The following is a 22,736-nucleotide window of genomic DNA, read 5'->3' on the forward strand; positions in this document are numbered from 1 at the left end:
ACATTCCCATTGGGTAAGGATAGTAAAGGAAGATCATATGGGCTAGTCAAATGTGCATGTAAATCTGCATGTGCTTTGGTTTCATATGTATGTCAGTCACATCTGGTGACTGGTGACATCTAGTGTGTGTGAAAATCAAGACTCTTTTCACCTAAGTACTGCAGGACCAAGTATGACTTTGAGGGAAGAATGGCTTTTCAGGTATAAAGGTATGTAAAAACTTATGCAGACAAAGCATTTGCTGGATTAGGGGATAAAGGTAGAAATGGTTATCGTTTATGTGAATTATGCTTTTGCTGGTGCTACAAAAGGTTTAAAAGTGGTTTGTGACTACCACAGATTTTTATTTTTTTTGAAATGTGACCTAACATAGTCAAAGTCAGATGATGCTACATATTTAGATTTTCTTTGCAAACTCTAATATTAAAGAATCAAATTCACAGAGAAAGTTTGAACCTACTGGGGTTTTTGTATCTTAGAGGATTTCTCTTTCTTTCATAGCACCTTCTTAGTTGAGTGTTTCATTAAAATATATATAAAACTCATTTCCCCCTTCATTAGCATCTTTTGTAAAAAATAAAAAGCTATTTTACAATTTGATACTGCATTACATTAAGCTTAAACATTCACTGCTTGGAAAAATTTCCCTTTCCAAATCCCCAAACAGTTTGTGCAATACTTCTAATAAAAATGTATTACTGAATACACTGCAAAAGGGCATGCAAGTGTACATTTAAAAAGACTTTAATAAAATAAACTCTTCTATATTACATGTTTTAAAAGTGCTAGTAAATAAAATGTTTTTTTTAAACACAAATTTCAATTCTATTCAAAGATCAACTGCATATTCTGCTCTTAAATTAGGCATCTTGATTGCATGAGAGAAGGACTGATTACTTGTCAATTAACCCAGCTTCTTTAATTTTTGTGTAGAAGAATTTCTCCAATATATTGGCACACTTGTAGTATTCACTTTCAGGAGGGTTGTACTCTCTGCAGTTAGTAAAGACTCGCTGCAGATCTGCCATGAATAACTTCTTAGACACGTAGTACCTGTTCTTCAGTCGCTCACTCATCGTTTTCAGATCTGTATAAGAAAAGAAAAATCAAGTCTTGTTCCTACAATATTGATATATCCTAGGCAAAGAATTTTTTTACAATTGTCATCCTCCCCACCCTGTGCTTCTTTAGCGAAAAGGTCCTGTTTCAAAAGTGCCCTTACAGACCTAATTCCTATTTAAAAATGTACACGCTGAAAATAGGCTGGTGGTGAGAGCTCTTCCCCCTATTTTTATTTTATTTAAATCTTGGCCCATGGTGATGACCATTCCAGCAAATATGAATTATGGGCGATGGGGAAACATAGTGGTCAGAGTTGTTATATGACTGCCACTACAGGCTGCAGTTTGAAAAGTATAAAAAAGAAAAAAAACCACCATCATGGCAAGACCTGTGGCTCCCATCCCCTGAAATTAAATCCTGTTTGGGTCAATGGAAATCTCAATAGTGAAAACTTGTAATTTGGAGGGTAGGGCAAAGGTGTCACTGTAAGCTATATGTAAAAAGCACTTCTACTATCCAAAGTTCTGTTACTGCAAGTAATTTCCACTTACACAGAAGGACTATTTAAAGGCAGGAATATCCCTGTCTAAAATCCTGGAGAGCCACTGCCAGTCACTGAAGATAATACTGAACTAGATCCGACTCAGTATATAGCAGCTTCCTTTTCCTGTTTCCTTTTGTACTATAAATGCAAGAACCTCTGCACTGTTGCAGTGCACTGCAAGAAACTACTATACAGGCATTTGCAAGATTTCATGAAGCAGTATAAATAAATGCCCCCCCCCCTTGTACTCTTGGATTCTGGGAGCAAAGCCTATATACTCAATTTGCTTCTGATTCATTCGATGCTCTACTTTTTAAAAAGTTGGTGGCCTTACCCATCGGGAACCTTATAACTTCATAATATCCAGGAGCTTCTGTTCTCTTCACTGGTTCCATGAATGGCCAAGCGCTTTGATGGCTCTGGTAGAGGGGAGAAAATACACTCATTGAAACGTTCTGGGAGGGACTTCCCTGTATCCCTTGTCCCTCACATCCCTTGTCCCTCACGTGTCCCTCTGACACGTTCCATAGCGGGAAAAGGTTTCAAAACATTTACAGAAAATTAATGCTCACCTTGACCTGCTGTAGAATGTTTTTTAGTGTGCTGTAAAGCTGATCTGGATCTTTGGGTTCTTTACTTGAAAAAAAGAAAAGTAGACAAGATTAAAATGTATGATTTGTTCAGTTTCATAATGCTCTTTAATTAATAGAAAGCAATCGGCCACAAATTAAAAATGTACTTTAGTTACTTAGCAATTGTGCAACACATATAAATGCTTCACAGGTACAGTACAGGTGAACTCTAGAAGGTTTTCCTTGTCGAAAACAACGCTTACCCTTTCTCTTTACTGCTTGGTTTCCAGCCAGTATCTCCTATATAGCAAACAAAAGTGGAACATTTAAGAATGAATTACATTAGATTACAAAGTAACTGAGTTGATGTGGACCTATCATAGAATTATATTGCATCCTTACTGAAATGCCAAAAGTAACAGCTACAGTAATTCCAAGTCCCCACCTAGTTTGCTTTAGTCAACACTCCCAATATTCAATTAAGTAGGATAAACCACAAAATCCTGTGGACCGCCCTGAGATCTTTTGATGAAGGGCAGTATATAAATCTGATGAAGAAAAATGAAATATTTTTTTTAAAAATTGACAAATTAATCTATTCATCCTACTTTAGTAAAAAACATCTAATTCGACATGTCCAATGTTGCCCCCTCCCCAGGCTATGTGGCAAACCGCTTTTGAAACTGAGAGGACTTTCAAACACAGTTTGGAGTATGGCATGGGGTTCTCCTATTCAAAGGTGGGGAGAGTACAACTGCAATCCTATTCAGTGATTTAGGAGTATGTCCCATCGCACTCATTTATTCAGATGCAAATCCCAAAGGACAGCATCCATTGCTGCTTTCTGCAAGCTGTGAAGGTAAAGGGACCCCTGACCATTAGGCCCAGTTGCGGACAACTCTGGGGTTGCAGCGCTCATCTAGCTTTACTGGCCAAGGGAGCCGGCATACAGCTTCCAGGTCATGTGGCCAGCATGACTAAGCCGCTTCTGGCGAACCAGAGCAATGCACAGAAATGCCGTTTCCCTTCCCTCCGGAGTGGTACCTATTTATCTACTTGCACTTTGACGTGCTTTCAAACTGCTAGGTTGGCAGGAGCTGGGACCGAGCAACGGGAGCTCACCCCATCGTGGGAATTCGAACCGCCGACCTTCTGATCGGCAAAGCCTAGGCTCTGTGGTTTAACCCTGACTATTTAGAGGCCTTTCGTGAATTCTTCCCAACGTCCTGGAAAAGGTTTTTAGGGGGGTGTATGGGGACTGCAGCTTAGAGGAAGGGGCAGGAGCTGCTTGCTCCGTTGCAGAAGTAGGCTTCCTGTGTAACTGGATGCTTGGTAACAATCCCGTGTGCATTTTCTTTACAGTAATGCATTATTTCAAAAGTGGTATAAAATTGTTATGAATAACTAGAAGCAAGTCACTTCCACACAAAAAAATCCAATATTCTCAAGTTTAAACTGAAAAAGAATGAACCTAATGATAACTGATGTACAATGGTACTTACTAATTCCGGGAATGCTTTCTATGGGAATCTGCCGTACACCATCTTTGAAGCAAGAAAGGCCGGGATAAACTTTCCGAATCTGAGCTTGCTTCCTTTCAATCAACTTTTTAATAATCTGCAACGAAAGTAATATGGAAATCATACTTTTGGGGTGAAGGAAGTAGGTACTGCACCAACAGGCATAGATGAGTAAAGGGGCATGAGAGGTGCTTAAGATTTCTATGGATCTAGGTGGCCTTCTCACACATTAGGAGCAGGTTTGAGTCACATCACCGTCTGCAATGTGATGCTTATCCATGCTCTACTGCAAGCACACTTGTTGCACAAACCCAGTCGCCTCCTGCTAAAGATGAACCACAACTAGGGCTTCACTTAGGTGTGTTTATACATCTCAACTTTCTTCCACCATGGAACTCAAGGTAGCAAGCATGTGGTTCCCAGGTAGTCTCCTATCACTCAATCCCTGACCATGCTATGGGACAATGGCATTAGAGGACTTTTGTACATCAAATTAAAAACAGGTTACACTGTTGGATTAAAAATTACATAAGAATGTTCTGCTTTTCATTTTAAAAGCTGCTCTTTTATTGCTGGGAGGCAGCCTTTGGTGGTAGGGCTCCCTGGTCCATGGAACCACTATGGCTAGCCATGGCTAACCTCTGCCCCTGCCCCAAAGACCCCTGAGAATTTGGTGGTTGCGGGGGCACAAATAAAACCCCTTCACCCTCCCTCACCAACAGCACTGGGCTCTGTCGTTGAAAGATGGAGCACTTGGCATAGGCTTCTGTTGCTAGGGTGGGTGGAGAGTAATGTGGGGAACACATGGAAAGTTGTCCTGAGCTTGCCAATTGGGGGCCATAGGTTCAAATCCCACTCCTGCCATTGTTTGTGTATATGTGCTAAAGTAGGGGTGGACGTTTTTTCATCACACAAACGTTTTTGGCTGCTGCTATGTGACTCTCATGAGAGGTCCCCAGAAGGCAACACTGTCCTCTGGTTGGAAAAGGTTTGCCACCCCTGTTCTACATTATATGCTGTGAACAGGCATAGCAATCCTATGCATGCTTACTCAGAAGGAAATCCCATTGTGCTCAACTGAGCTTACTTCCAGGAAAGTGTGCATAGGGTTGCAGCCTTAAATAGAAAATAATATTTATAAATAGTTTGGGGGGGGATGTCAAAAATTCTAGTAAAACCTTTTTATTTGTCTAGGCTTTTTGAATTACTGTATTTTTACCTGGCTAAATTATTTTATTCTCAAATTTCATCAGTCTCATTCTGAGAGCACTGCAGGGGCTGACAGTGAACCAACAGGATCAAATTTGAGCTTCTGGGGCCATTTCAGGGCGGAATATAATTCAACAAATAAATAAATGTTGCTGTATTTTTGTATAGTTGATCTGTGTTGTTTTAATGTTCTATGGCAGATGGGGGGGAAATCTCTTTTGAACGAAGATGCAATTTATATGTTCTTCTGATTAATTAAGGCTGGCTTGTAACACAACGAGAAGAAAACCCACATTTGTGTACCAAACTGCCAAATTAACACTTCACTACTTTCCATTTCTGACACATCGTTCTATACATCAATATTTTTTGCCTGTAAGAAAAGGGAAGGAATGCTTTTCCGTTACCAAAGCTACTCAGAACAATTCCCTCTGTCAGAGTTGTGCAATAAACCTTCTCCCTAAGAAATACTTGGGGGCAGGTACTAGTAATTCATGTTTTAAAAAACAATAAAAGAAAATAAACAGTTGGTTTACTTTTTTTTTTTACCTCTTTCTGCTTCTTAATGATGACTGAGAATTCGGTGTAAGGGATCCTTGGGTTTAGTTCACATCCCATTAAAGTTGCTCCTTCATAATCCTTGATATAGCCAACGTATTTTGCTTTTGGAACCTTTATGTCTTTTGAAAACCCCTAAGGGAAAGAAAAGTCTCCGTCAATGCGTTTCATTCACCTGCTTTTCAGCAGCCTTCTGGAACCACTGTAAGGTCCTCCCCACCCCTGGAAGCACAGAGTGACCTTTTGCCTCGTGAGCTTTCAAACCACAACTCTGCAGCCCCGATGGATATATAATTCGCAAATTTACACACTGCTGAAATGCACATATACCTGCAGTCACGCTATATGCCACAGTGCCCCTTTTAGATTGAGTTCACTATCTACCTCTGATTTCCAAAGTCGCCCTGCGAGCTACATAGGGCCTCAGGATAGCTCCCACCGCTGTACAACTGTCAGCGAGACCTCAAAAAGGAAACAACGAAAGAAACCCAAATGGCATATAGATGTTCCAAAAACTTGTGATGATACTTCAGTAGATGTGGATATGATGCCTACGACTGACAGCAGTTCTACAAGGAAGGATAGGTGACTGAGTGCCCAAAGGCAGAGACAAAAATCCCCCACTGGTTCAGCTGCCCTCTCTCCTCCTTGATTTTTTGAAATGGAATGTATTAACTGCTACTCTCATGTGCATATTCTTGAAATATGCTTTGAAGAATTAGAGCGTATACCCAGTCGCTGTTTGGAGGAAGGAGTGGTCATTCAACACATTTTTTTTCCAACGTGACAGCAGAGCTTGACTTCCAACAGGAAAGTTTTGCATTAGGTCATCTATTGTGTAAGAGCAAGCAAATACCCATTTAAAAATGTAAATACCCTGCAAATTGGGGGGTGGGATGGGGTGTTGCCTGTTAACAATATTGGCCTAAGGCTGTAACCCTATACATTAATTATCTGGGACTGAATTCAGTGGAATATACTTCTAGGTAGATATACTGTCACAGGATTGTGCGGTAAATTAAAAGTGTGTCTGGGAAATTCGTTCAAAATACAGAATGCTACATTAATAATGTTCTCTGCCATTCCTTGGAAAACCTACTTACTAAAAATACTTCTAGTTGGACTTAACAAAAATGTTTGCAGGGTGCTTGACAAAATATTAGGAACACAGGAATCTAAATATCCTGTGGAACCAGAAAAAATGCAAAATGGGAAACTATGTGAAAGCAACAGTACAATCTCCACTTAATTCTGGAGTTAATTCCAGTTAATACCTGGTGGGACACAAATTTCTTCCTCCCAGTTGTCTTGAGAAGCAGGTGAAAACATACAGATCTCTGAGGGAAGTGTATCCCATAATTCTGGGGACGCCACAAAAGAAAAAAAATCCTGGCAGATTATAACCTTACCTCCTTAGAGAATGAAGTCCAATTTATGACACTGGCTATAGGAGAACTTACAAGCCACTTCACCTTCATAACAGTGGCTTCTTTAGGATGATTTCCCATCACCACCCAATGATGTCTAGTACTGGTTACTAAATGACTGTTCCTTACCAGTCCCAGATACCCTGCTGGGTGTATAGAACTGGTGCTAAAACTTTATCCAATGCAGAAGAGTCACATGATAGCTGCGCTAGACAATAAAGCTCATGAATGGCTTTAGGAAGCAGGCAAATCATGGGTTTATATGCACCGCTCATCAGATTCAAGGGATAACACCGTTTTCCACTCAGACATTTGGTTACCGTCCACCTGAAAGACTTCTCCATCTTTGCAAACCGTTCTTAAAATTCCAGTCCCTCGCACAAGATTGAAAGCACTGTCTCAGGGCTACTCACTTGCTTCTTGAAGTAGCCAATTGCATATTCATCTGCGTATGTAAGGAAGTTGAGAATATTGTGCTTAATGTGGTACTCCTTCAGGTGATTCATTAGGTGAGTTCCATATCCCTGCACAGAAATTAGTAGGGCAATTTATTTTCTGCAAAATGCAACAAGTCAAAAACCTTAAAGCTCATATGTAAGAATCTGAGGACAAAATAACTTTAATCAAAGAAACATATTGGAACACCAGGAATGCTGTGGGGGTGCCAGCATAACATGCTTCCTACTTCCAGGTCTGATTTTCCCTTTTCAACTGCACAGGCACACCTAATTCTGCCTCAGAGCCCAGCCTCTCGAGAAGCTTCAGAGTAGAAGCTCTCAGGCCCTGCAATGGGAAGGGAAGTTTAAATGTTCTGCTGTGTGTGCAAGTCTGCATATTTAGAGCTGGAATCAACTACCCTGTTCTGCTGGCAGAAGCCCGTGCAAGGACTCCCGCTAGTTCAATAGGGCTTTCCCTGCTCTCAGAACTGATGGAAAGATCTACTCGTCACTACATTGAAATCCACCCTAAAAGTTTTTCCTGGATGTTCAAAGTGCATCACATATATTATTTCAGTAATCATTTCAAAAGAAGCTATCCCCATATTTCTGGTGGAGGCTGAGACTGACAGAATAGCGATTTCATGTCTAAAGTCGAGATTTCAACCAGGGATTTTCCAGTTTTGCAGTCTATATTATCATGAAGTCTCTCTCCACCATGAATACATTTTTCTGCAAAAGCTGTCCTATTTAAATGGTTTTTTTTTTATTTTGAGTATGTATCAGCTAAATCGAACAGCAATAACAACAAGAAAAAAACATTCTAATGGTGCATATTATTTTCCTGCCTAATGCCCCCACCCCCCATCTGAGTAATCTGCAGTGACCGAGGTGGAAATAAAATATTTTCCGTGGGTTAAGGAAGGATTAACTGGGTTGGGTAATGATCACGAGCTATGACAAAGGCAGGAGCATAGCTGCCAAGTTTTCCCTTTTCTCGCGAGGAAGCCTATTCAGCATAAGGGAAAATCCCTGTAAAAAAGGGATAACTTGGCAGCTATGGGCAGGAGAGCAGAACTGTGGGACGGTGTATTTAACCAGTGACTGACCGCATTAGTTGTGAGGAGCTCCACATGTTGCTGAAGTAAAATTCCCACCATCCCTGGCCATTGGCCAAGCTTGCTGGGGGTGATGGAAGCTGAAGTCCAGCAACATCTGGAGAGCCAAAGGTTCCCCACATCTGGTGGGGAAGGACAAAGAACAGATGTCGGCGGTTCCTGCCCTAAAAGGCTCACGATCTAAGATATATGCAAGCAAGCATCAGAGGAAGGCGGGGAACGGAGGCGAGGGCAGGCGTGAGAAGAATATGCGACTAGTTCAGTTATACTGACACTGACTTTGTTACAAGACTGAAAGGCATTCCAGAAAAGGTGAATTCTGAGTTCCTCCTATGTGGTTCATTTCATGTGATAAGAGGCACAGCGGATTGCCTCTTAGATATGCATGGATTCATGGTCTTGGCTGTCTACCGATAGCCAGACTACACTTAGAAGAATGGCATAACAGTGGAGACAAAAATGCAACATGTTTTCTTCTTCTTTTTACAAGCTGAATTTCCAGGCGTTTTTTAATTTGGCAACCTTTCTACAGCTGGCGTTTATTTCCGCATCCAGGCACTTTTTGGCATGAGCCTGCTGTGGGAGCGCCCTCGCTGCGTATGGGGCAGATTTGCAGTTGTTTCTGTTGGCTCAAAGTCAGGGGAAAGGCTGTGTGCTAATCAAATGGGATGCGCCCCTACACAATCCAATTATGCCTGCATATTATACAGTGGATTTTGTGCCTTTCCCTGCCACTGACTTTGTCCTTACCTTGACTTGTTCGTTAGAAGTCACAGCACAGAAAACTATTTCTGTAAATCCTTGAGATGGGAACATCCGGAAGCAGATGCCGCCAATCACACGGCCGTCTTTGATCAATGCAAGAGTCTTGTGTTTCCTGGAGTTATATACATTTTATGTCAGGCTTGTTTCACAGCGAGTGATGTATAAGCATTAGCATATCTCACATCCACAGCTAGAGCAGCAATAAATAATAAAAGCATTTGATGCAAAGACCTGATGCCAACTTCATGCTCTGCACAGTCGGTAAATACAAGATCTTAGCAATATATTACATTAAAGAGATACAAAGCTGCTGATTCGCTTTATTTAAAAAGTAAAGATGCCCAGGAAATTGGGCCCATTTCTTAAACTGAAGTAGTTATTGCCGCGTTTTCCAACCCCCTTCCAAACAAATATCTGAACGCCCTATCATACAGTTCTGTATTATGTTTTCCACATTATATTGAAGAATTACTTGTTTCTTCAAACTGAGGAACAGTTTTGAATTCCCAACACGAAATTATCATTGTAACAACCACAGGTGCACATATAAAACAACAGTCCTCCCCCCCAAAAAACAACAACAACAACAATATACTAACAGTGGGGGAAGTTTTTGAACCCCAAGTTTTGTGAAGATATTAGACTCCAAAAATAATAAAGAAATAATAAAGAAATACAGATGCCGTTAAGCAGGTGGAAAGAGGCTTTCAAAGAACAGCTAAGGAGACATTTTTATTGGCTGATATTAGAGAACCATAATCTACAATGCAGTACTGTAATATCTAAAATAGGCAAAAGATTAATTTATATGAATCAATGTCCTGGTTCTTACATAATGCTAGCCATGGATTGTCTAGTCAAAGTGTGGTATGTTTGAATGTCTGAATCCAGTCCAAAATGGTTTCTTTATTTTGCAACAAACCATAATGTGAAGACAAGGTTGCTTAAGAACCATGTGTTATTTGGGCTATAGTTTGGCATTATGCTTGAATCAAACAACCTTGTTTAACCAGTGTTTGTTTGGCCACCCACAGTCACTAGGCTACAGAGTGCACAATGCACGGACAGCTAGAAAATAAACCATCTGTGGGACTACTCATGGGTTCACTGAGCAAACCATGGTTTAGTGTTACACAGCCAGTAGGTGCTTAAGCCTTACTTTTCAGTCTAGCCAAGTTTTGTGGGATTGGTCTATTTTATTACTGGCTTTTTCTGAATTTTTATGTTGGCAGAAGCCATCTGATATATCAAGCTTTCTTTGCTCATTTCCTACTAATTTCATTATATCATAAATCAAAATGGAGATCTGTATTTTTTCATGTTGTGAACTGCCTTTCATATCTGGCAGACCTGCTTTTATTGTTCATCTTTACCTTTATTTTTCTGCTCTGAAGATTGCATCCACTCACCACATAAAATCTGAAAGCACGCTCTCTGTTTCTAGAAGCCAAATATATCCAATATAAAGTATTGCCTTTCTCAATCTACCTTTCCCACTGAGAGGGGATGGAGGGGGGGGGGAGGAAAAACTTACGGATCAAAGACTAGACGAGTAATATACTCTTTCGGCATCCTGGGTAGCTGATGTGAGAATACATTCTGTAAGCCAACCAGCCACATCATGATTTTCTTATTTGGCTTTTGATTTAGGGAATTTCCAACTACGTGAAATTCAATCACTCCCCTGCGCTCTTCCATCCTCGCTGCTTCATCCCGGGCTGAGTGTGCAGATAGAAAATTAGTCTGCTTTATGAAAGGAAAAAGAAAAAAGGTTCAGTATACATTTGAGAATTTTGGCTACTTGTGTTTTTACTGTCAGGCACGCAGCACCCCTGGAAATCTGTTCCTTCTGTTTTGATAGAACACATTTATAAGTGTGTTAGAAATTCCACTGAAAAACAACAGAATTTGATTACAATGAGACTAATTTCCATGTGATCCCATGACTTATCTTGATAAGGTGAACTAATCAGCTCCCTTTCTACATACAGTGGTACCTTGGTTCTCAAACTTAATCCGTTCTGGAAGTCTGGGAGTCTGTTCGACTCCCGAAACCAAGGTGTGGCTTCTGATTGGCTGCAGGAGCTTCCTGCACTCAATCGGAAGCCATGGAAGCCGCGTCGGACATTCGGCTTCTGAAAAATGTTTGCAAACCGGAACACTTACTTTCGGGTTTGCGGCATATGGGAGCCGATTTGTTCAACAACTAAGCCGTTTGGGAACCAAGGTCCCATTGTATTAGCAATGTTGTTGTTTTGTTTTAAAGGAGCTCTGATGAAATTCAGAATTCACACTTAAAAGATTTTACTGTTCCACACCACCTATTCTATAAGAGAAGCCTTTTTTACTTAAAACATTTCTTAGTTGCTATTTGCTGGAAAGGTATCAGTTTGTGATAACAGGAAGAACTTCATAGCAGGGAGGGAGCTGCTGTTAATCCATGCGAAAAACACTCAGCTGTATGGACCAATGGTTTAATTTGGTTTAAGGCAGCTTCATATTCCGTAAGAAGTATTAAGTGTCATACTGAATTATGATATTCTGTTGGGAAAGGAAACAAATGCATTGCTTGAAATAAAAGGATGCTAGGCGTGACAAAACCTACAGACAACTTCTAGTTCAGAGGTTTCCAACCTTACGGGGCTGATGGGCACATTTGCAAACTGGAGAAAACTACATGTCTCACCTCTGGACCGAGCATTGCAGCTGGATCTGTAATGGTTGACATCACTTCATTGATGAGTTCAATAGGAATGTCTCCTACAACTCTTGGCTTCTTAGCATCCTCCACAGAATAAGGCTCATTGCTTTTTCTCTTCTCCCCTGGATAAAATATAGCAACAGCAATTGAAATAACAATCTAAACTACTAAAGAAGCTATAACTCTGTCAAAAGGCAGACATTCAAAGAATGGAAAAATACCAAATTATGTTACTCATAAGAAATGTACTGTAATAAACCAATATTTTAGTGTGGCAGCATCCAGACTTTGGAACTCCCTGCCTATTGATATCAATCAGGTGCCTTCGCTGGACCCTTCTGGGTTCTGCCTCCTCCATGGAAATAAAAAGCCTCTGAGCAGGTATTGGTTTATGATACCAGGATCAACACCCAAGCAGATTAGAGGGCCAGCCTAGCCCAGTCCATTAGCCGAAGGAGAAAGTTTGCTTATCCAACCCAAAAAGAGCATTCAGCTCTAACAGCCAGTTTCCCTGGCCCCATCTTACACCAGGGGAACTCACAGATGCTGGATTATGTGGATTTGATTATATCCATGTGCATTATTGAAATCCATTCTAAGGTGCCTTGAGTAGAAGACGAGTTACACTTCTTCTAAATAAATATGGGCAAATGATAGTTTTGGGGGGTTGTTGTTTTTTAAAAGTGTATATAAACACCTCCATGTTGCGCAACACAAATTTAAAAATAAAAATCATCACTACTTTGCACAAAACGGGGTGTTATAGCCAATGCCAGTCCTGCTCTGCATAGGGCCACTGAAAGTAACAAACACCACAAACTCATATCCATTAATTTCAATGGATCTACTCTAAGTAGGACTAGCCCTGGATAAAACTCTGTTCTTGTCCCGTGGAGTATACAGGCATTTCCTATTTGTGTCAAGGTGACAAAAGTTGCTTGTCTCCAAGCCCGCCTTTGCACTCAGCTGCCTTTTTCCTCTGTCATGTAAGAGAAATTGCACACAGAACTATGTGCAGTTATTTGATTCTTTTCTCATCTTCCCAACCCCCAATACAGGGCAGCTGCTGAGATGGAAGATGAGTATGGATGAACAGCTCCTGAACCCTAAAATGCTTCTTCCTGCCTGCCTCCCTCTCTGCAGCTGCATTTATCCCTGCTGAAGGAGAAGATACAGATATATGGCTGCATTAAGAGTAGAGGAGATAGATGTCTCTTCTGGTTCATGAATCAACAAAAATGGCAGTTCAACTTCCATTGTATAACGTTTTGCACATATGGCATTAAAAGCTGCAAGGAGACAGATTGGCACTTTAGGGCCAGGATCAGCTAAAAATAGCCGCATTTTGACTTGCTTCATTAACTGCTGGGCAGGGTGTGTGTGTGTTGCAGAATCAAATAACTTTGAAGGGGGGGGGAATGAATGCTTTGTCAATTCACAATGGAAGTTTTTAGATGAGCTTTGATTTTCCAAATTGCTCTTGAACAAAACATGGGCTTCAGAAGGTGCTTACTGGAGGCACACAAAACATGTATGTCCTTGAAGTCAGGTCACTTGGAGAAGCAACCCACCACACCTCTCCGGACAATTTCAGTTGAATTCTTGCAGCCCAGTCCTTGTTTTACGACATTCAATAGTCCATACCTCATAGCAAGCCTTCTTAAGAGATTGTGGAGGTTCAGATTTGCCTGGGCTGCGAAGGGCCTCCTTTGTCTCTTATCTCCAACAGGTATTTCAAATGTATGGGGGCTAATATTTGCTGAGGGAAAGTCACTCTGCACGCAATTCAGGGTTTATCCACCGTTACCTTCCGCCCTGCAATTTCCAGGCAGAGACCTGCACTTTAATGCTCTTTGTCTGAGCATCCTCCCCCCTGAACTTTCCCCACCAAAACTCGCTCTTTAAAACTGAATCAGAGCAAACGTCAATTTGAGTTTTCTGTGGATTGGTGTCTACACTGGTTGGACACACACAGACCTGGAAAGCCCAGACCACAGCTGGAAAGAGCGGAAGACAGATAAGTGTGGATAAGCCCTCATTTAGTTGCTTCACATGTTTGAGGGTTGAGCCCTGCCAAAGAGGTAAAAGTAAAGGTAAAGGACCCCTGGAAGGTTTAGTCCAGTCAAAGGCAACTATGGGGTTGCGGTGCCCATCTCGCTTTCAGGTCGAGGGAGCCAGTGTTTGTCCAGGTCATGTGGCCAGCATGACTAAACCGCTTCTGGAGCAATGTAACACCGTGACAGAAACCAGAGTGCACGGAAACACCGTTTACCTTCCTGCCACAGCGGTACCTATTTATCTACTTGTACTGGCATGCTTTCGAACTGCTAGGTTGGCAGGAGCTGGGATAGAGCAACAGGAGCTCACCCAGTCTCAAGGATTAGAACTACAGACCTTCTGATCAGCAAGCCCAAGAGGCTCAGTGATTTGGACCACAGTACCACCTGCGTCCCCTACCTGCCAAAGAGACTGGGTTTCAGATTTGGGTACTGGTCAACCCGACTGATAGTTAAGCCATCTAAATAGCATGAAACAAAACTAACAGCAGACACCAACACTGTAGTACAATGGCTAGAACCATTTTTGTTGCATAACCTATCAACGTGGGGCATCACTGACAGCTTTTTCTTGCTCAACTCCCATTCTATTCAATGGGGCTTGCTTAGCAGAAATTTCACGCAGATTCCCTAGCTTGAGCACAAAAAAAGCTAGAAGCCCACTGCTCTTCACATTACCTAGATTTGGGTCCAGACTAGAAACAGCCTTGCAAGCAGGACTCATACTTCCACCAGTGGGTTGCTCTAGAGAGGAGGGGCTTGCACTGTAAGGAACAGACCTTACCACAGCAGGTCGGCTGATAACTGCAAGGAGACAGAAAGAAAACAACATTGAATGTAGGAATGATCAGCTCTAAGTAGAGTCCCCCTGAAGCTATTTATATGTTCAGGGAATCCTCCAGTTAGTGTTAATGGGAGCTTTCCTTGAAATGCAAACAGCAGCTTCAGAGAGGGGATTGTAGTCAGGAAGAGAAAGGGTGAACTTTCCCATTCCCCACCCCACAGGCAGCTCAGGCTGTCCCAACAGCTGCTGTTTGCATAGCACCCATGTCTAATTTGACTTTCATTCTGTCCTGCACCACATTACATTTACCTGTCTGGATGCCTAGCTGTGCGCTTCGAGAAGAAGATGCTATGAAATCTGGATCCCAGATAGGAGAACTTTGACTGTACACCTCTTCCTCCAGCATGGACAGGAACCTTAACACAGGAATTGAGGCAGCATTAATAGATGGGAGTCTTACCTACCAAGAAAAACATACCTTGCTTCATAATAATAATAATTTCAGAAAGCTATCAAAACAAGAACAATTTGAACAAACAAACAAAACTTTTGGAAAAATGGTCAGTTGCAAATTTCTGATGAAACCTATTAACAGTTGAGAGAAAATGTGAAATCATTTGCTTATATATCCAATGCATTTGTTGTTGTTTAGTCGTTTAGTCGTGTCCGACTCTTCGTGACCCCATGGACCATAGCACGCCAGGCACTCCTGTCTTGCACTGCCTCCCGCAGTTTGGTCAAACTCATGTTCGTAGCTTCGAGAACACTGTCCAACCATCTTGTCCTCTGTCGTCCCCTTCTCCTAGTGCCCTCAATCTTTCCCAACATCAGGGTCTTTTCCAAGGATTCTTCTCTTCTCATGAGGTGGCCAAAGTATTGGAGCCTCAGCTTCACGATCTGTCCTTCCAGGGAGCACTCAGGGCTGATTTCCTTCAGAATGGATAGGTTTGATCTTCTTGCAGTCCATGGGACTCTCAAGAGTCTCCTCCAGCACCATAATTCAAAAGCATCAATTCTTCGGCGATCAGCCTTCCTTATGGTCCAGCTCTCACTTCCATACATCACTACTGGGAAAACCATAGCTTTAACTATACGGACCTTTGTCGGCAAGGTGATGTCTCTGCTTTTTAAGATGCTGTCTAGGTTTGTCATTGCTTTTCTCCCAAGAAGCAGGCGTCTTTTAATTTCGTGACTGCTGTCACCATCTGCAGTGATCAAGGAGCCCAAGAAAGTAAAATCTCTCACTGCCTCCATTTCTTCCCCTTCTATTTGCCAGGAGGTGATGGGACCAGTGGCCATGATCTTGGTTTTTTTGATGTTGAGCTTCAGACCATATTTTGCGCTCTCCTCTTTCACCCTCATTAAAAGGTTCTTTAATTCCTCCTCGCTTTCTGCCATCAAGGTTGTGTCATCTGCATATCTGAGGTTGTTGATATTTCTTCCGGCAATCTTAATTCCGGCTTGGGATTCATCTAGTCCAGCCTTTCGCATGATGAATTCTGCATATAAGTTAAATAAGCAGGGAGACAATATACAACCTTGTCGTACTCCTTTCCCAATTTTGAACCAATCAGTTGTTCCATATCCAGTTCTAACTGTAGCTTCTTGTCCCACATAGAGATTTCTCAGGAGACAGATGAGGTGATCAGGCACTCCCATTTCTTTAAGAACTTGCCATAGTTTGCTGTGGTCGACACAGTCAAAGGCTTTTGCATAGTCAATGAAGCAGAGGTAGATGTTTTTCTGGAACTCTCTAGCTTTCTCCATAATCCAGCGCATGTTTGCTATTTGGTCTCTGGTTCCTCTGCCCTTTCGAAATCCAGCTTGCACTTCTGGGAGTTCTCGGTCCACATACTGCCTAAGCCTGCCTTGTAGAATTTTAAGCATAACCTTGCTAGCGTGTGAAATGAGCGCAATTGTGCGGTAGTTGGAGCATTCTTTGGCACTGCCCTTCTTTGGAATTGGGATGTAGACTGATCTTCTCCAATCCTCTGGCCATTGCTGAGTTTTCCAAACTTGCTGGCATATTGGGTGTAGCACCTTAACAGCATCATCTTTTAAAATTTTAAATAGTTCAGCTGGAATATCATCACTTCCACTGTGTTTGTTAGATGCTTATAAAAATTCTTGAGCTATTCTAGCTGGCGTTACTACTCATCACAAATGCCGACAATTGTTGTCACTGCCGTGTTTTTTTTAAGTCCCCCCTTCTCTACATTGTATAAAGTCATTTACAGTATGAGCCTATCCTTGTCTACTCAGGAATAAGTACATTTCAGTTCAATAGGGGTGACTCCCAGGTAAGTAGGTACAGGGCTGCAGCCTTAGAAGCTCACAAATTTTTTTGGAGTATTTTCTATACCAGGGATGAGGAATCTGAAGCCCTCTAGATGTCATTGGGCTCCAACTGCCATCAATTTCAGCCAGCATGGCCAATTCTCAAGGACAGGAGTCCAGCAGCATGGGGTGGGGGAGTGGGGGTTTCTCATTCCTGCTTCAGAACCATTAGAAGTGAGCTTTTACTTCTGTCCTGTCCCATCACATTGCCTGGGGCTCGTTCATGGAAGTGCTGCCTTTAAGGTCACAACAGAAAATCAATTCCCAAAACTCCCTAGCAACATTTATGCTAGAAGATACTGGAAAGCCTTCACTAGTAAATAGCTTTTAAAAAATCTGAACAAACACTTAAAACAAGTTTAAGATGCCATTATGCAGACCCTGCCAGGCAACAGATCACATTTTAGGAATAATACTAGACCGCTTCCTTTGAAACATCTAAATATCTGACCGGGCTACGCATTAAGATGATAATCATGCAGTATTAGAAAATCCTCATACTATTAAGGATATACCTGCTTAATCTTTTCCTTGAGGTCTGTTGAGAATTCTACTTTGAAAAACAAGAACTCGCTCAGAATTCTAAACTGAAGTTTGACCAGCTGAGTCACTCCTTTTGTGTGAAAATATTGCTCGCAGCAAAAATTATTATAAAAAATGGTTTAATGTTCATTTAAGGCTTGCAAGCTCCAGCAAACTCAGTGGGACTTCTTTTTACATAGACATTGCATGGGATTGTATTAAACCATGGTTTATGACAGCAGGAGAATGTTTTTTACCTCATGTCCTACGATAGCTGGACTAGATAGGTCTTTGATATGATCCAGCACAGCTCTTCATATTACATCTGGACTACAGACCTCTGATTTAAGGTCACTTAAAACACACCAGGGCAATAAACCCAGGTCACATGGTTCAGACATAAGATTGAACTCTGGATTAATATAAACCAAGCTCTCCACACCAAACCCAGCACATGAAAGCAGAGCAAGAGGTATGTGCGGCCTCGGTGCTCATTTACAGCTTCATATGCCGTGGTTTTATGAAATCCTCAATGACTGTCTGAACTGGGCCAATCTGTCTTTGGTACAAAGCCAACAAAATCAGATTACTCATTAGTAAGAAAAATATATTATCAGCCTGCTGAACACAACATCGTGACAGTCTCATTCTGGTTGATTTGCAGCGTAATTCCAAGATGCATTAGTCAACTATAATTGCCTTCAGTGTGGTGGATTGTTGTGATTATGTCACTGTGATCAAATTCAGGTACACCCTAACTAATCCCCAGTCCAGTCTTTCTCCAACCTGGTGCCTTCCAGATGTTCTGGACTCCAACTCCCATAAGCCTCAGCCATCAAGATCCATGGTCAGGGATGGTGGGAGTTGTAGTCCAAAACATCTGGAGGACACCAGGCTGGGGAAGGCTGCCCTAGACCAGGCATCCCCAAACTGCGGCCCTCCAGATGTTTTGGCCTACAACTCCCATGATCCCTAGCTAACAGGACCAGTGGTCAGGGATGATGGGAACTGTAGTCCAAAACATCTGGAGGGCCGAAGTTTGGGGGTGCCTGCCCTAGACTCTCAAACAACAAGTTCTGAAAGAGAAAGAAACTGTTCCATGAGATGATGCAGAAAAAAGCCAGCTCATCAAAAATGATATAGGGCTAGTTATTTTGTTTGCACACCCTTAGTTCCAAGAGAAGCAAGCCTAGATAGACAGGCATAAATATCTATTTTTATCTTTATCCTTATCCTATTTGTTCTCTGAAAGATCCGAGTGTGTGGAAGCTTTGCAACATAAGATATTTAACTCATCTCATCAGAGACACTACTTTGCCAATGTTTCTTCATGATGAAGCAGTCACTATTAAAGTGCTGAATGTTACTGCTGAGCAATTTGTTCTTTGCTAAACCAGCAGCTTAAAAAAAAAAGGTAATTACATGGTACCTTTTGCTATTGTCCCACTAATGTGTTTGAAATGCAAGCAGTCATGAATAAATTATTCCTGTTACAGTGCAATTATTATGTAAACTGACATCTTCCTGGCTTTCCCTACCAAGCTGCATGGCAAGACACGCTACTTATAAAGTCACAAGCTATGTAATGTACTGCACTGTGTTGATAGGTCTAAAAATGCAAGTGAGTAGCTTCTGCTAAAGTATTGAAAATGAAATCAAGGGAAACAATAGATACTTGAACTCATTAGGGTACAAAAGACCACCTTCAAATCCTACCACACAGACACATAAACTAATACAACATAAAATATTTATATTAAATGATAAGTCTTTTGAATAACACAAAATATTTAATATACCGTATATACAATGAAATGCAGCCTGTTAAAGGCTAAAGTGAATTAGCCTCACACACATTAAACTTCATCCACCCATGCAGTTTTGGACCTTTGGAGCTCATTTTGAGTCCTGAACAGAAACAATTTCAATTCAATCCTTGTGGAGTTAAATCTTGGGTTATGAATTTCATCAACTTTATCAGCAGTTCAACTCCAGAAACGCCTGGCTTGGAGTATACAGTTTTGCTCAGTGAACAGAAGGAGCTTCTGTTCACTGCAGGACCGCTTTCCGACGAGCGGAAGCTCTCTCCAGCCACACAGTGAAAACTCAGGTTCTGAGCCAATGTTTATCACATCATGCATTCATTAGACGTATCTTAAGAAATTTATTAAGGTCACTTAATTGAAAGCTAGCCCAAATTCCACTGAGATTCCTTTTTTAAAAAAAAATTTTTTCCACTGCATTCTTATCCTGCTTTTCTGCCTATGTCCAAACAGAACCGCATATAAAGGCCCACTTCACACGTAACACTAAGCCAAATATGTCAGTGTAAATGGGGAAAAAATGGGATTCCCAGAGCTAAGATAGCAGCCACAGCACTCTTTCCCCAAGGCCTGGCACTACTCAAAGCTAAGCTAAGGTTTGATGTAGCACTACTTCCAAACCCAGGCTCATGGATTGTCTCCTCCAAACCACAAAAGGCAACATGTACATGTCTACTGCATGACTACTGCCGTGTGTTATACATAGGGCTGCCTCTGAAGATGGTACGGAAAGAAGAGTAGTAGAAGAGTTTGGATTTGATATCCCACTTTATCACTACCCAAAGGAGTCTCAAAGCGGCTAACAATCTCCTTCCCCCTCCTCTCCCACAACAAACACTCTGTGAGGTGGGTGGGGCTGAGAGACTTCAAAGAAGTGTGGAGACGCGAACCCGGTTCCCCAGATAACGAGTCTACCGCTCTTAACCACTACACCACGCTGGCTCTCGTGGAAACTTGAGCTCATGCAGTATTCAATGGCCGGGTTGCTCAATGGAACAAGATGGTTTGAGCATATTACACTGATCCTGGCCCAACTGCACTGGCTGCCAATTAGTTCCCAGGTGCAATTCGAAGAGCGGGTTTTGACCTATAAAGCCTTAAATGGACCGCAATCCCTCAAGGACCGCCTCTCTCCATATGAAGCAACCTGGACCCTGAGATCATCTTCTGAGGCCTTCTTTGTGTTCTGTCACTGTTTGAAAAGGTTCTGACCTCCTTTGCCTGGTCCTCAGACCCTAATTGGCACAAAGAGTCCTTGAGAAAGAGTGCTTTGAAGAATGCTGCTTTTATTTTATTTTTTAAAGTCTTCTTCAATCTCAACTGACAGCTTTATACATATCAAACGCAGCCAACTTTCTACCATCCAACCAACCCACAACACACAATCAATGACCACTCTTTATATACAGACATATGTAGGTAAAAGGTTGCATGAGTCATGCAGGCTTTGCTGATTCATTGTAGGCCACTTGCTGACTCAGTTCCTTTTGTATTAAAGAAACAGCGGCTAATTTTAAGCTGTGACATGTTCCTCCTCCTCGAGAGGTCCGGAGGGTGTCAACACGAGAAAAGGCCTTTTCTGATGTGGCTGTCTATTTGTGGAATGCTTTCCCCAGAGAGGTTTGGCCTTCATGATACACCTTTAAGTGCCAGGCAAAAACATTCCTCTCCAACCAGGCCTTTGGCTGATTAACATCCCATACCCTTTTAAATGTTTTGTGGGAGGTGGAGTTTATCGGTTTGTTTTTGTTTTTATTATGGATTTTGCACTTTTATATTATATTTTTATGTTGTGAACTGCTCTGAGATCTGTGGGTGAAGGGCGGTATACAAATAATAAATAATAATAATAATAATAATAATAAATACATTTTAAGTTAATCAGAAAGTTCACAACAAAAGCAAAATTACTTAGGGAAATGGGTGAGTATTAGCGTTCGTTTCTCAGGTGGAAGCTTGTCCTTTTCCTGTCTTGCGTGTTCTAGGAGTTGCCTTCTCATAACGGTAAAGACGGAGCGCAGCAGCGTTCTCCCAAAAACTTGTGTGGTTTCGTATCGAGGTAGACTGTCACAAAACTGGGGGACGTTGCAGTAACACAACCACCTGCGAAGGGGGAAATATTAAGATAGAATAAACCCAGGCAACTGATCCAAACTAATATGAAAAAATATCTCCTTTCAAAACCTAACTATTATATTCGCATCAATTCACCTTAAGAGCAACAATTTACTGCATCCTCTTAACAAAAGTATATTTAACTAATATCTAGAATCACAACATTTGCTGCAAAGAAACCGGTTAGAAAACACATTAAAACTCTGTGGCTACATGCACACTAGAAACCTTCTAGCAGGTCCAAATCATAGAATAAGAATTGCCAAACTGAGTCAAAAGTAAACCACTAGCTCTTCCAGCTCAGCCATCTACTGACAGTAACTAAACATATGTAGGCTGACAACAAATCATAGAATCGTAGGGTTGGAAGGGACCCCAAGGGCCATCTAGTCCTGTAAACTTCCAAAATGTATTTTGTATAGTTAAGTCTTTATCTCTATCTTCAGAATATTTTATTTTATTGTTATGGCTAGTGGCTGATGCAAATAAAGATTTTTCTGATGATGGTGGTGGTCACCTAGTCTAGCCCCCAGCAAGGCAGAAATCTCAATGAACGTGGTCTTCTCTAGATGCAAGATGTTTGCACCCTTCCCTGGAGAAATTTCGGGGAACAGAACCGGCCCTGAGGCATGCCCTGAGGCCCCCACTAAGCAAAGGTTTGATACTGCAGCAGAAAAGGACCTTTGCACGAGGCACTAAAATGTGTCAGGAGGTGGATCGTTTTAGGAAGATTGTGCAGAAATTTTCCATTCCCTGGCAGCTGACTCTAGGCATTGTAGCCATTGTGTTGCTTGCCAAATCATGCCCAAAATGCTAGGAATACGCACACAGTAAGCAGGTTACTCACACAGAACTTACACCTGCTTACCTAAAAAACAAATTCATTAGCGCCCTCCTAAAGGCTTGGCCACAAAACCATAGACATCTGCAACAGGAGCATTATTAGGCAGCACCAAAAGACAGGGCTAAATAAGGACGGCCTCAACAGGAGCAAGGAAATATTTTATTGAGGAATGGTGGCAGTTCCCTCGCTTCTGGTCATCACAGGTACCGGTATATTGCATTGGAACATTGGAGGTTGTGCTTTTGTCTACAGCATGACCCTACAAACAGACTTTCCCTCCATGTATTTATCTGATCCAGTCTAAATCAAGTTAATAAATATGAAGTGAAGAATATTGGTCC

The 22,736-nt window shown here is 41.7% G+C and overlaps 1 protein-coding gene across 3 annotated transcripts in view; it reads right to left on the reverse strand.

Moving 5' to 3' along the window:
* Positions 1 to 53: 53 nt before the first annotated feature.
* Positions 54 to 22,736, reverse strand: part of KAT2B (lysine acetyltransferase 2B) — a 40,616-nt gene continuing 17,933 nt past the window's right edge. The window contains exons 6-18 of one of the 3 annotated variants that reach the window (XM_060280669.1): positions 21,348 to 21,539; positions 15,064 to 15,170; positions 14,649 to 14,774; positions 11,899 to 12,035; positions 10,747 to 10,955; positions 9,198 to 9,324; positions 7,306 to 7,416; positions 5,457 to 5,600; positions 3,681 to 3,795; positions 2,442 to 2,478; positions 2,179 to 2,242; positions 1,941 to 2,025; positions 54 to 1,087 (exon numbers count right to left, since the gene is read on the reverse strand). In XM_060280669.1, coding sequence (XP_060136652.1) covers positions 894 to 1,087; positions 1,941 to 2,025; positions 2,179 to 2,242; positions 2,442 to 2,478; positions 3,681 to 3,795; positions 5,457 to 5,600; positions 7,306 to 7,416; positions 9,198 to 9,324; positions 10,747 to 10,955; positions 11,899 to 12,035; positions 14,649 to 14,774; positions 15,064 to 15,170; positions 21,348 to 21,539 — 1,648 coding nt within the window. In that variant the 3' untranslated portion in view covers positions 54 to 893. Of the gene's footprint in view, positions 1,088 to 1,940; positions 2,026 to 2,178; positions 2,243 to 2,441; positions 2,479 to 3,680; positions 3,796 to 5,456; positions 5,601 to 7,305; positions 7,417 to 9,197; positions 9,325 to 10,746; positions 10,959 to 11,898; positions 12,036 to 14,648; positions 14,775 to 15,063; positions 15,171 to 21,347; positions 21,540 to 22,736 lie in introns of all 3 variants that reach the window. The other 2 variants (XM_035129919.2, XM_060280670.1) reach the window with 2 other exon arrangements.

The sequence above is a fragment of the Zootoca vivipara genome, chromosome 12 (assembly GCF_963506605.1).
Source record: "Zootoca vivipara chromosome 12, rZooViv1.1, whole genome shotgun sequence".
Taxonomy (NCBI): Eukaryota; Metazoa; Chordata; class Lepidosauria; order Squamata; family Lacertidae; genus Zootoca; species Zootoca vivipara.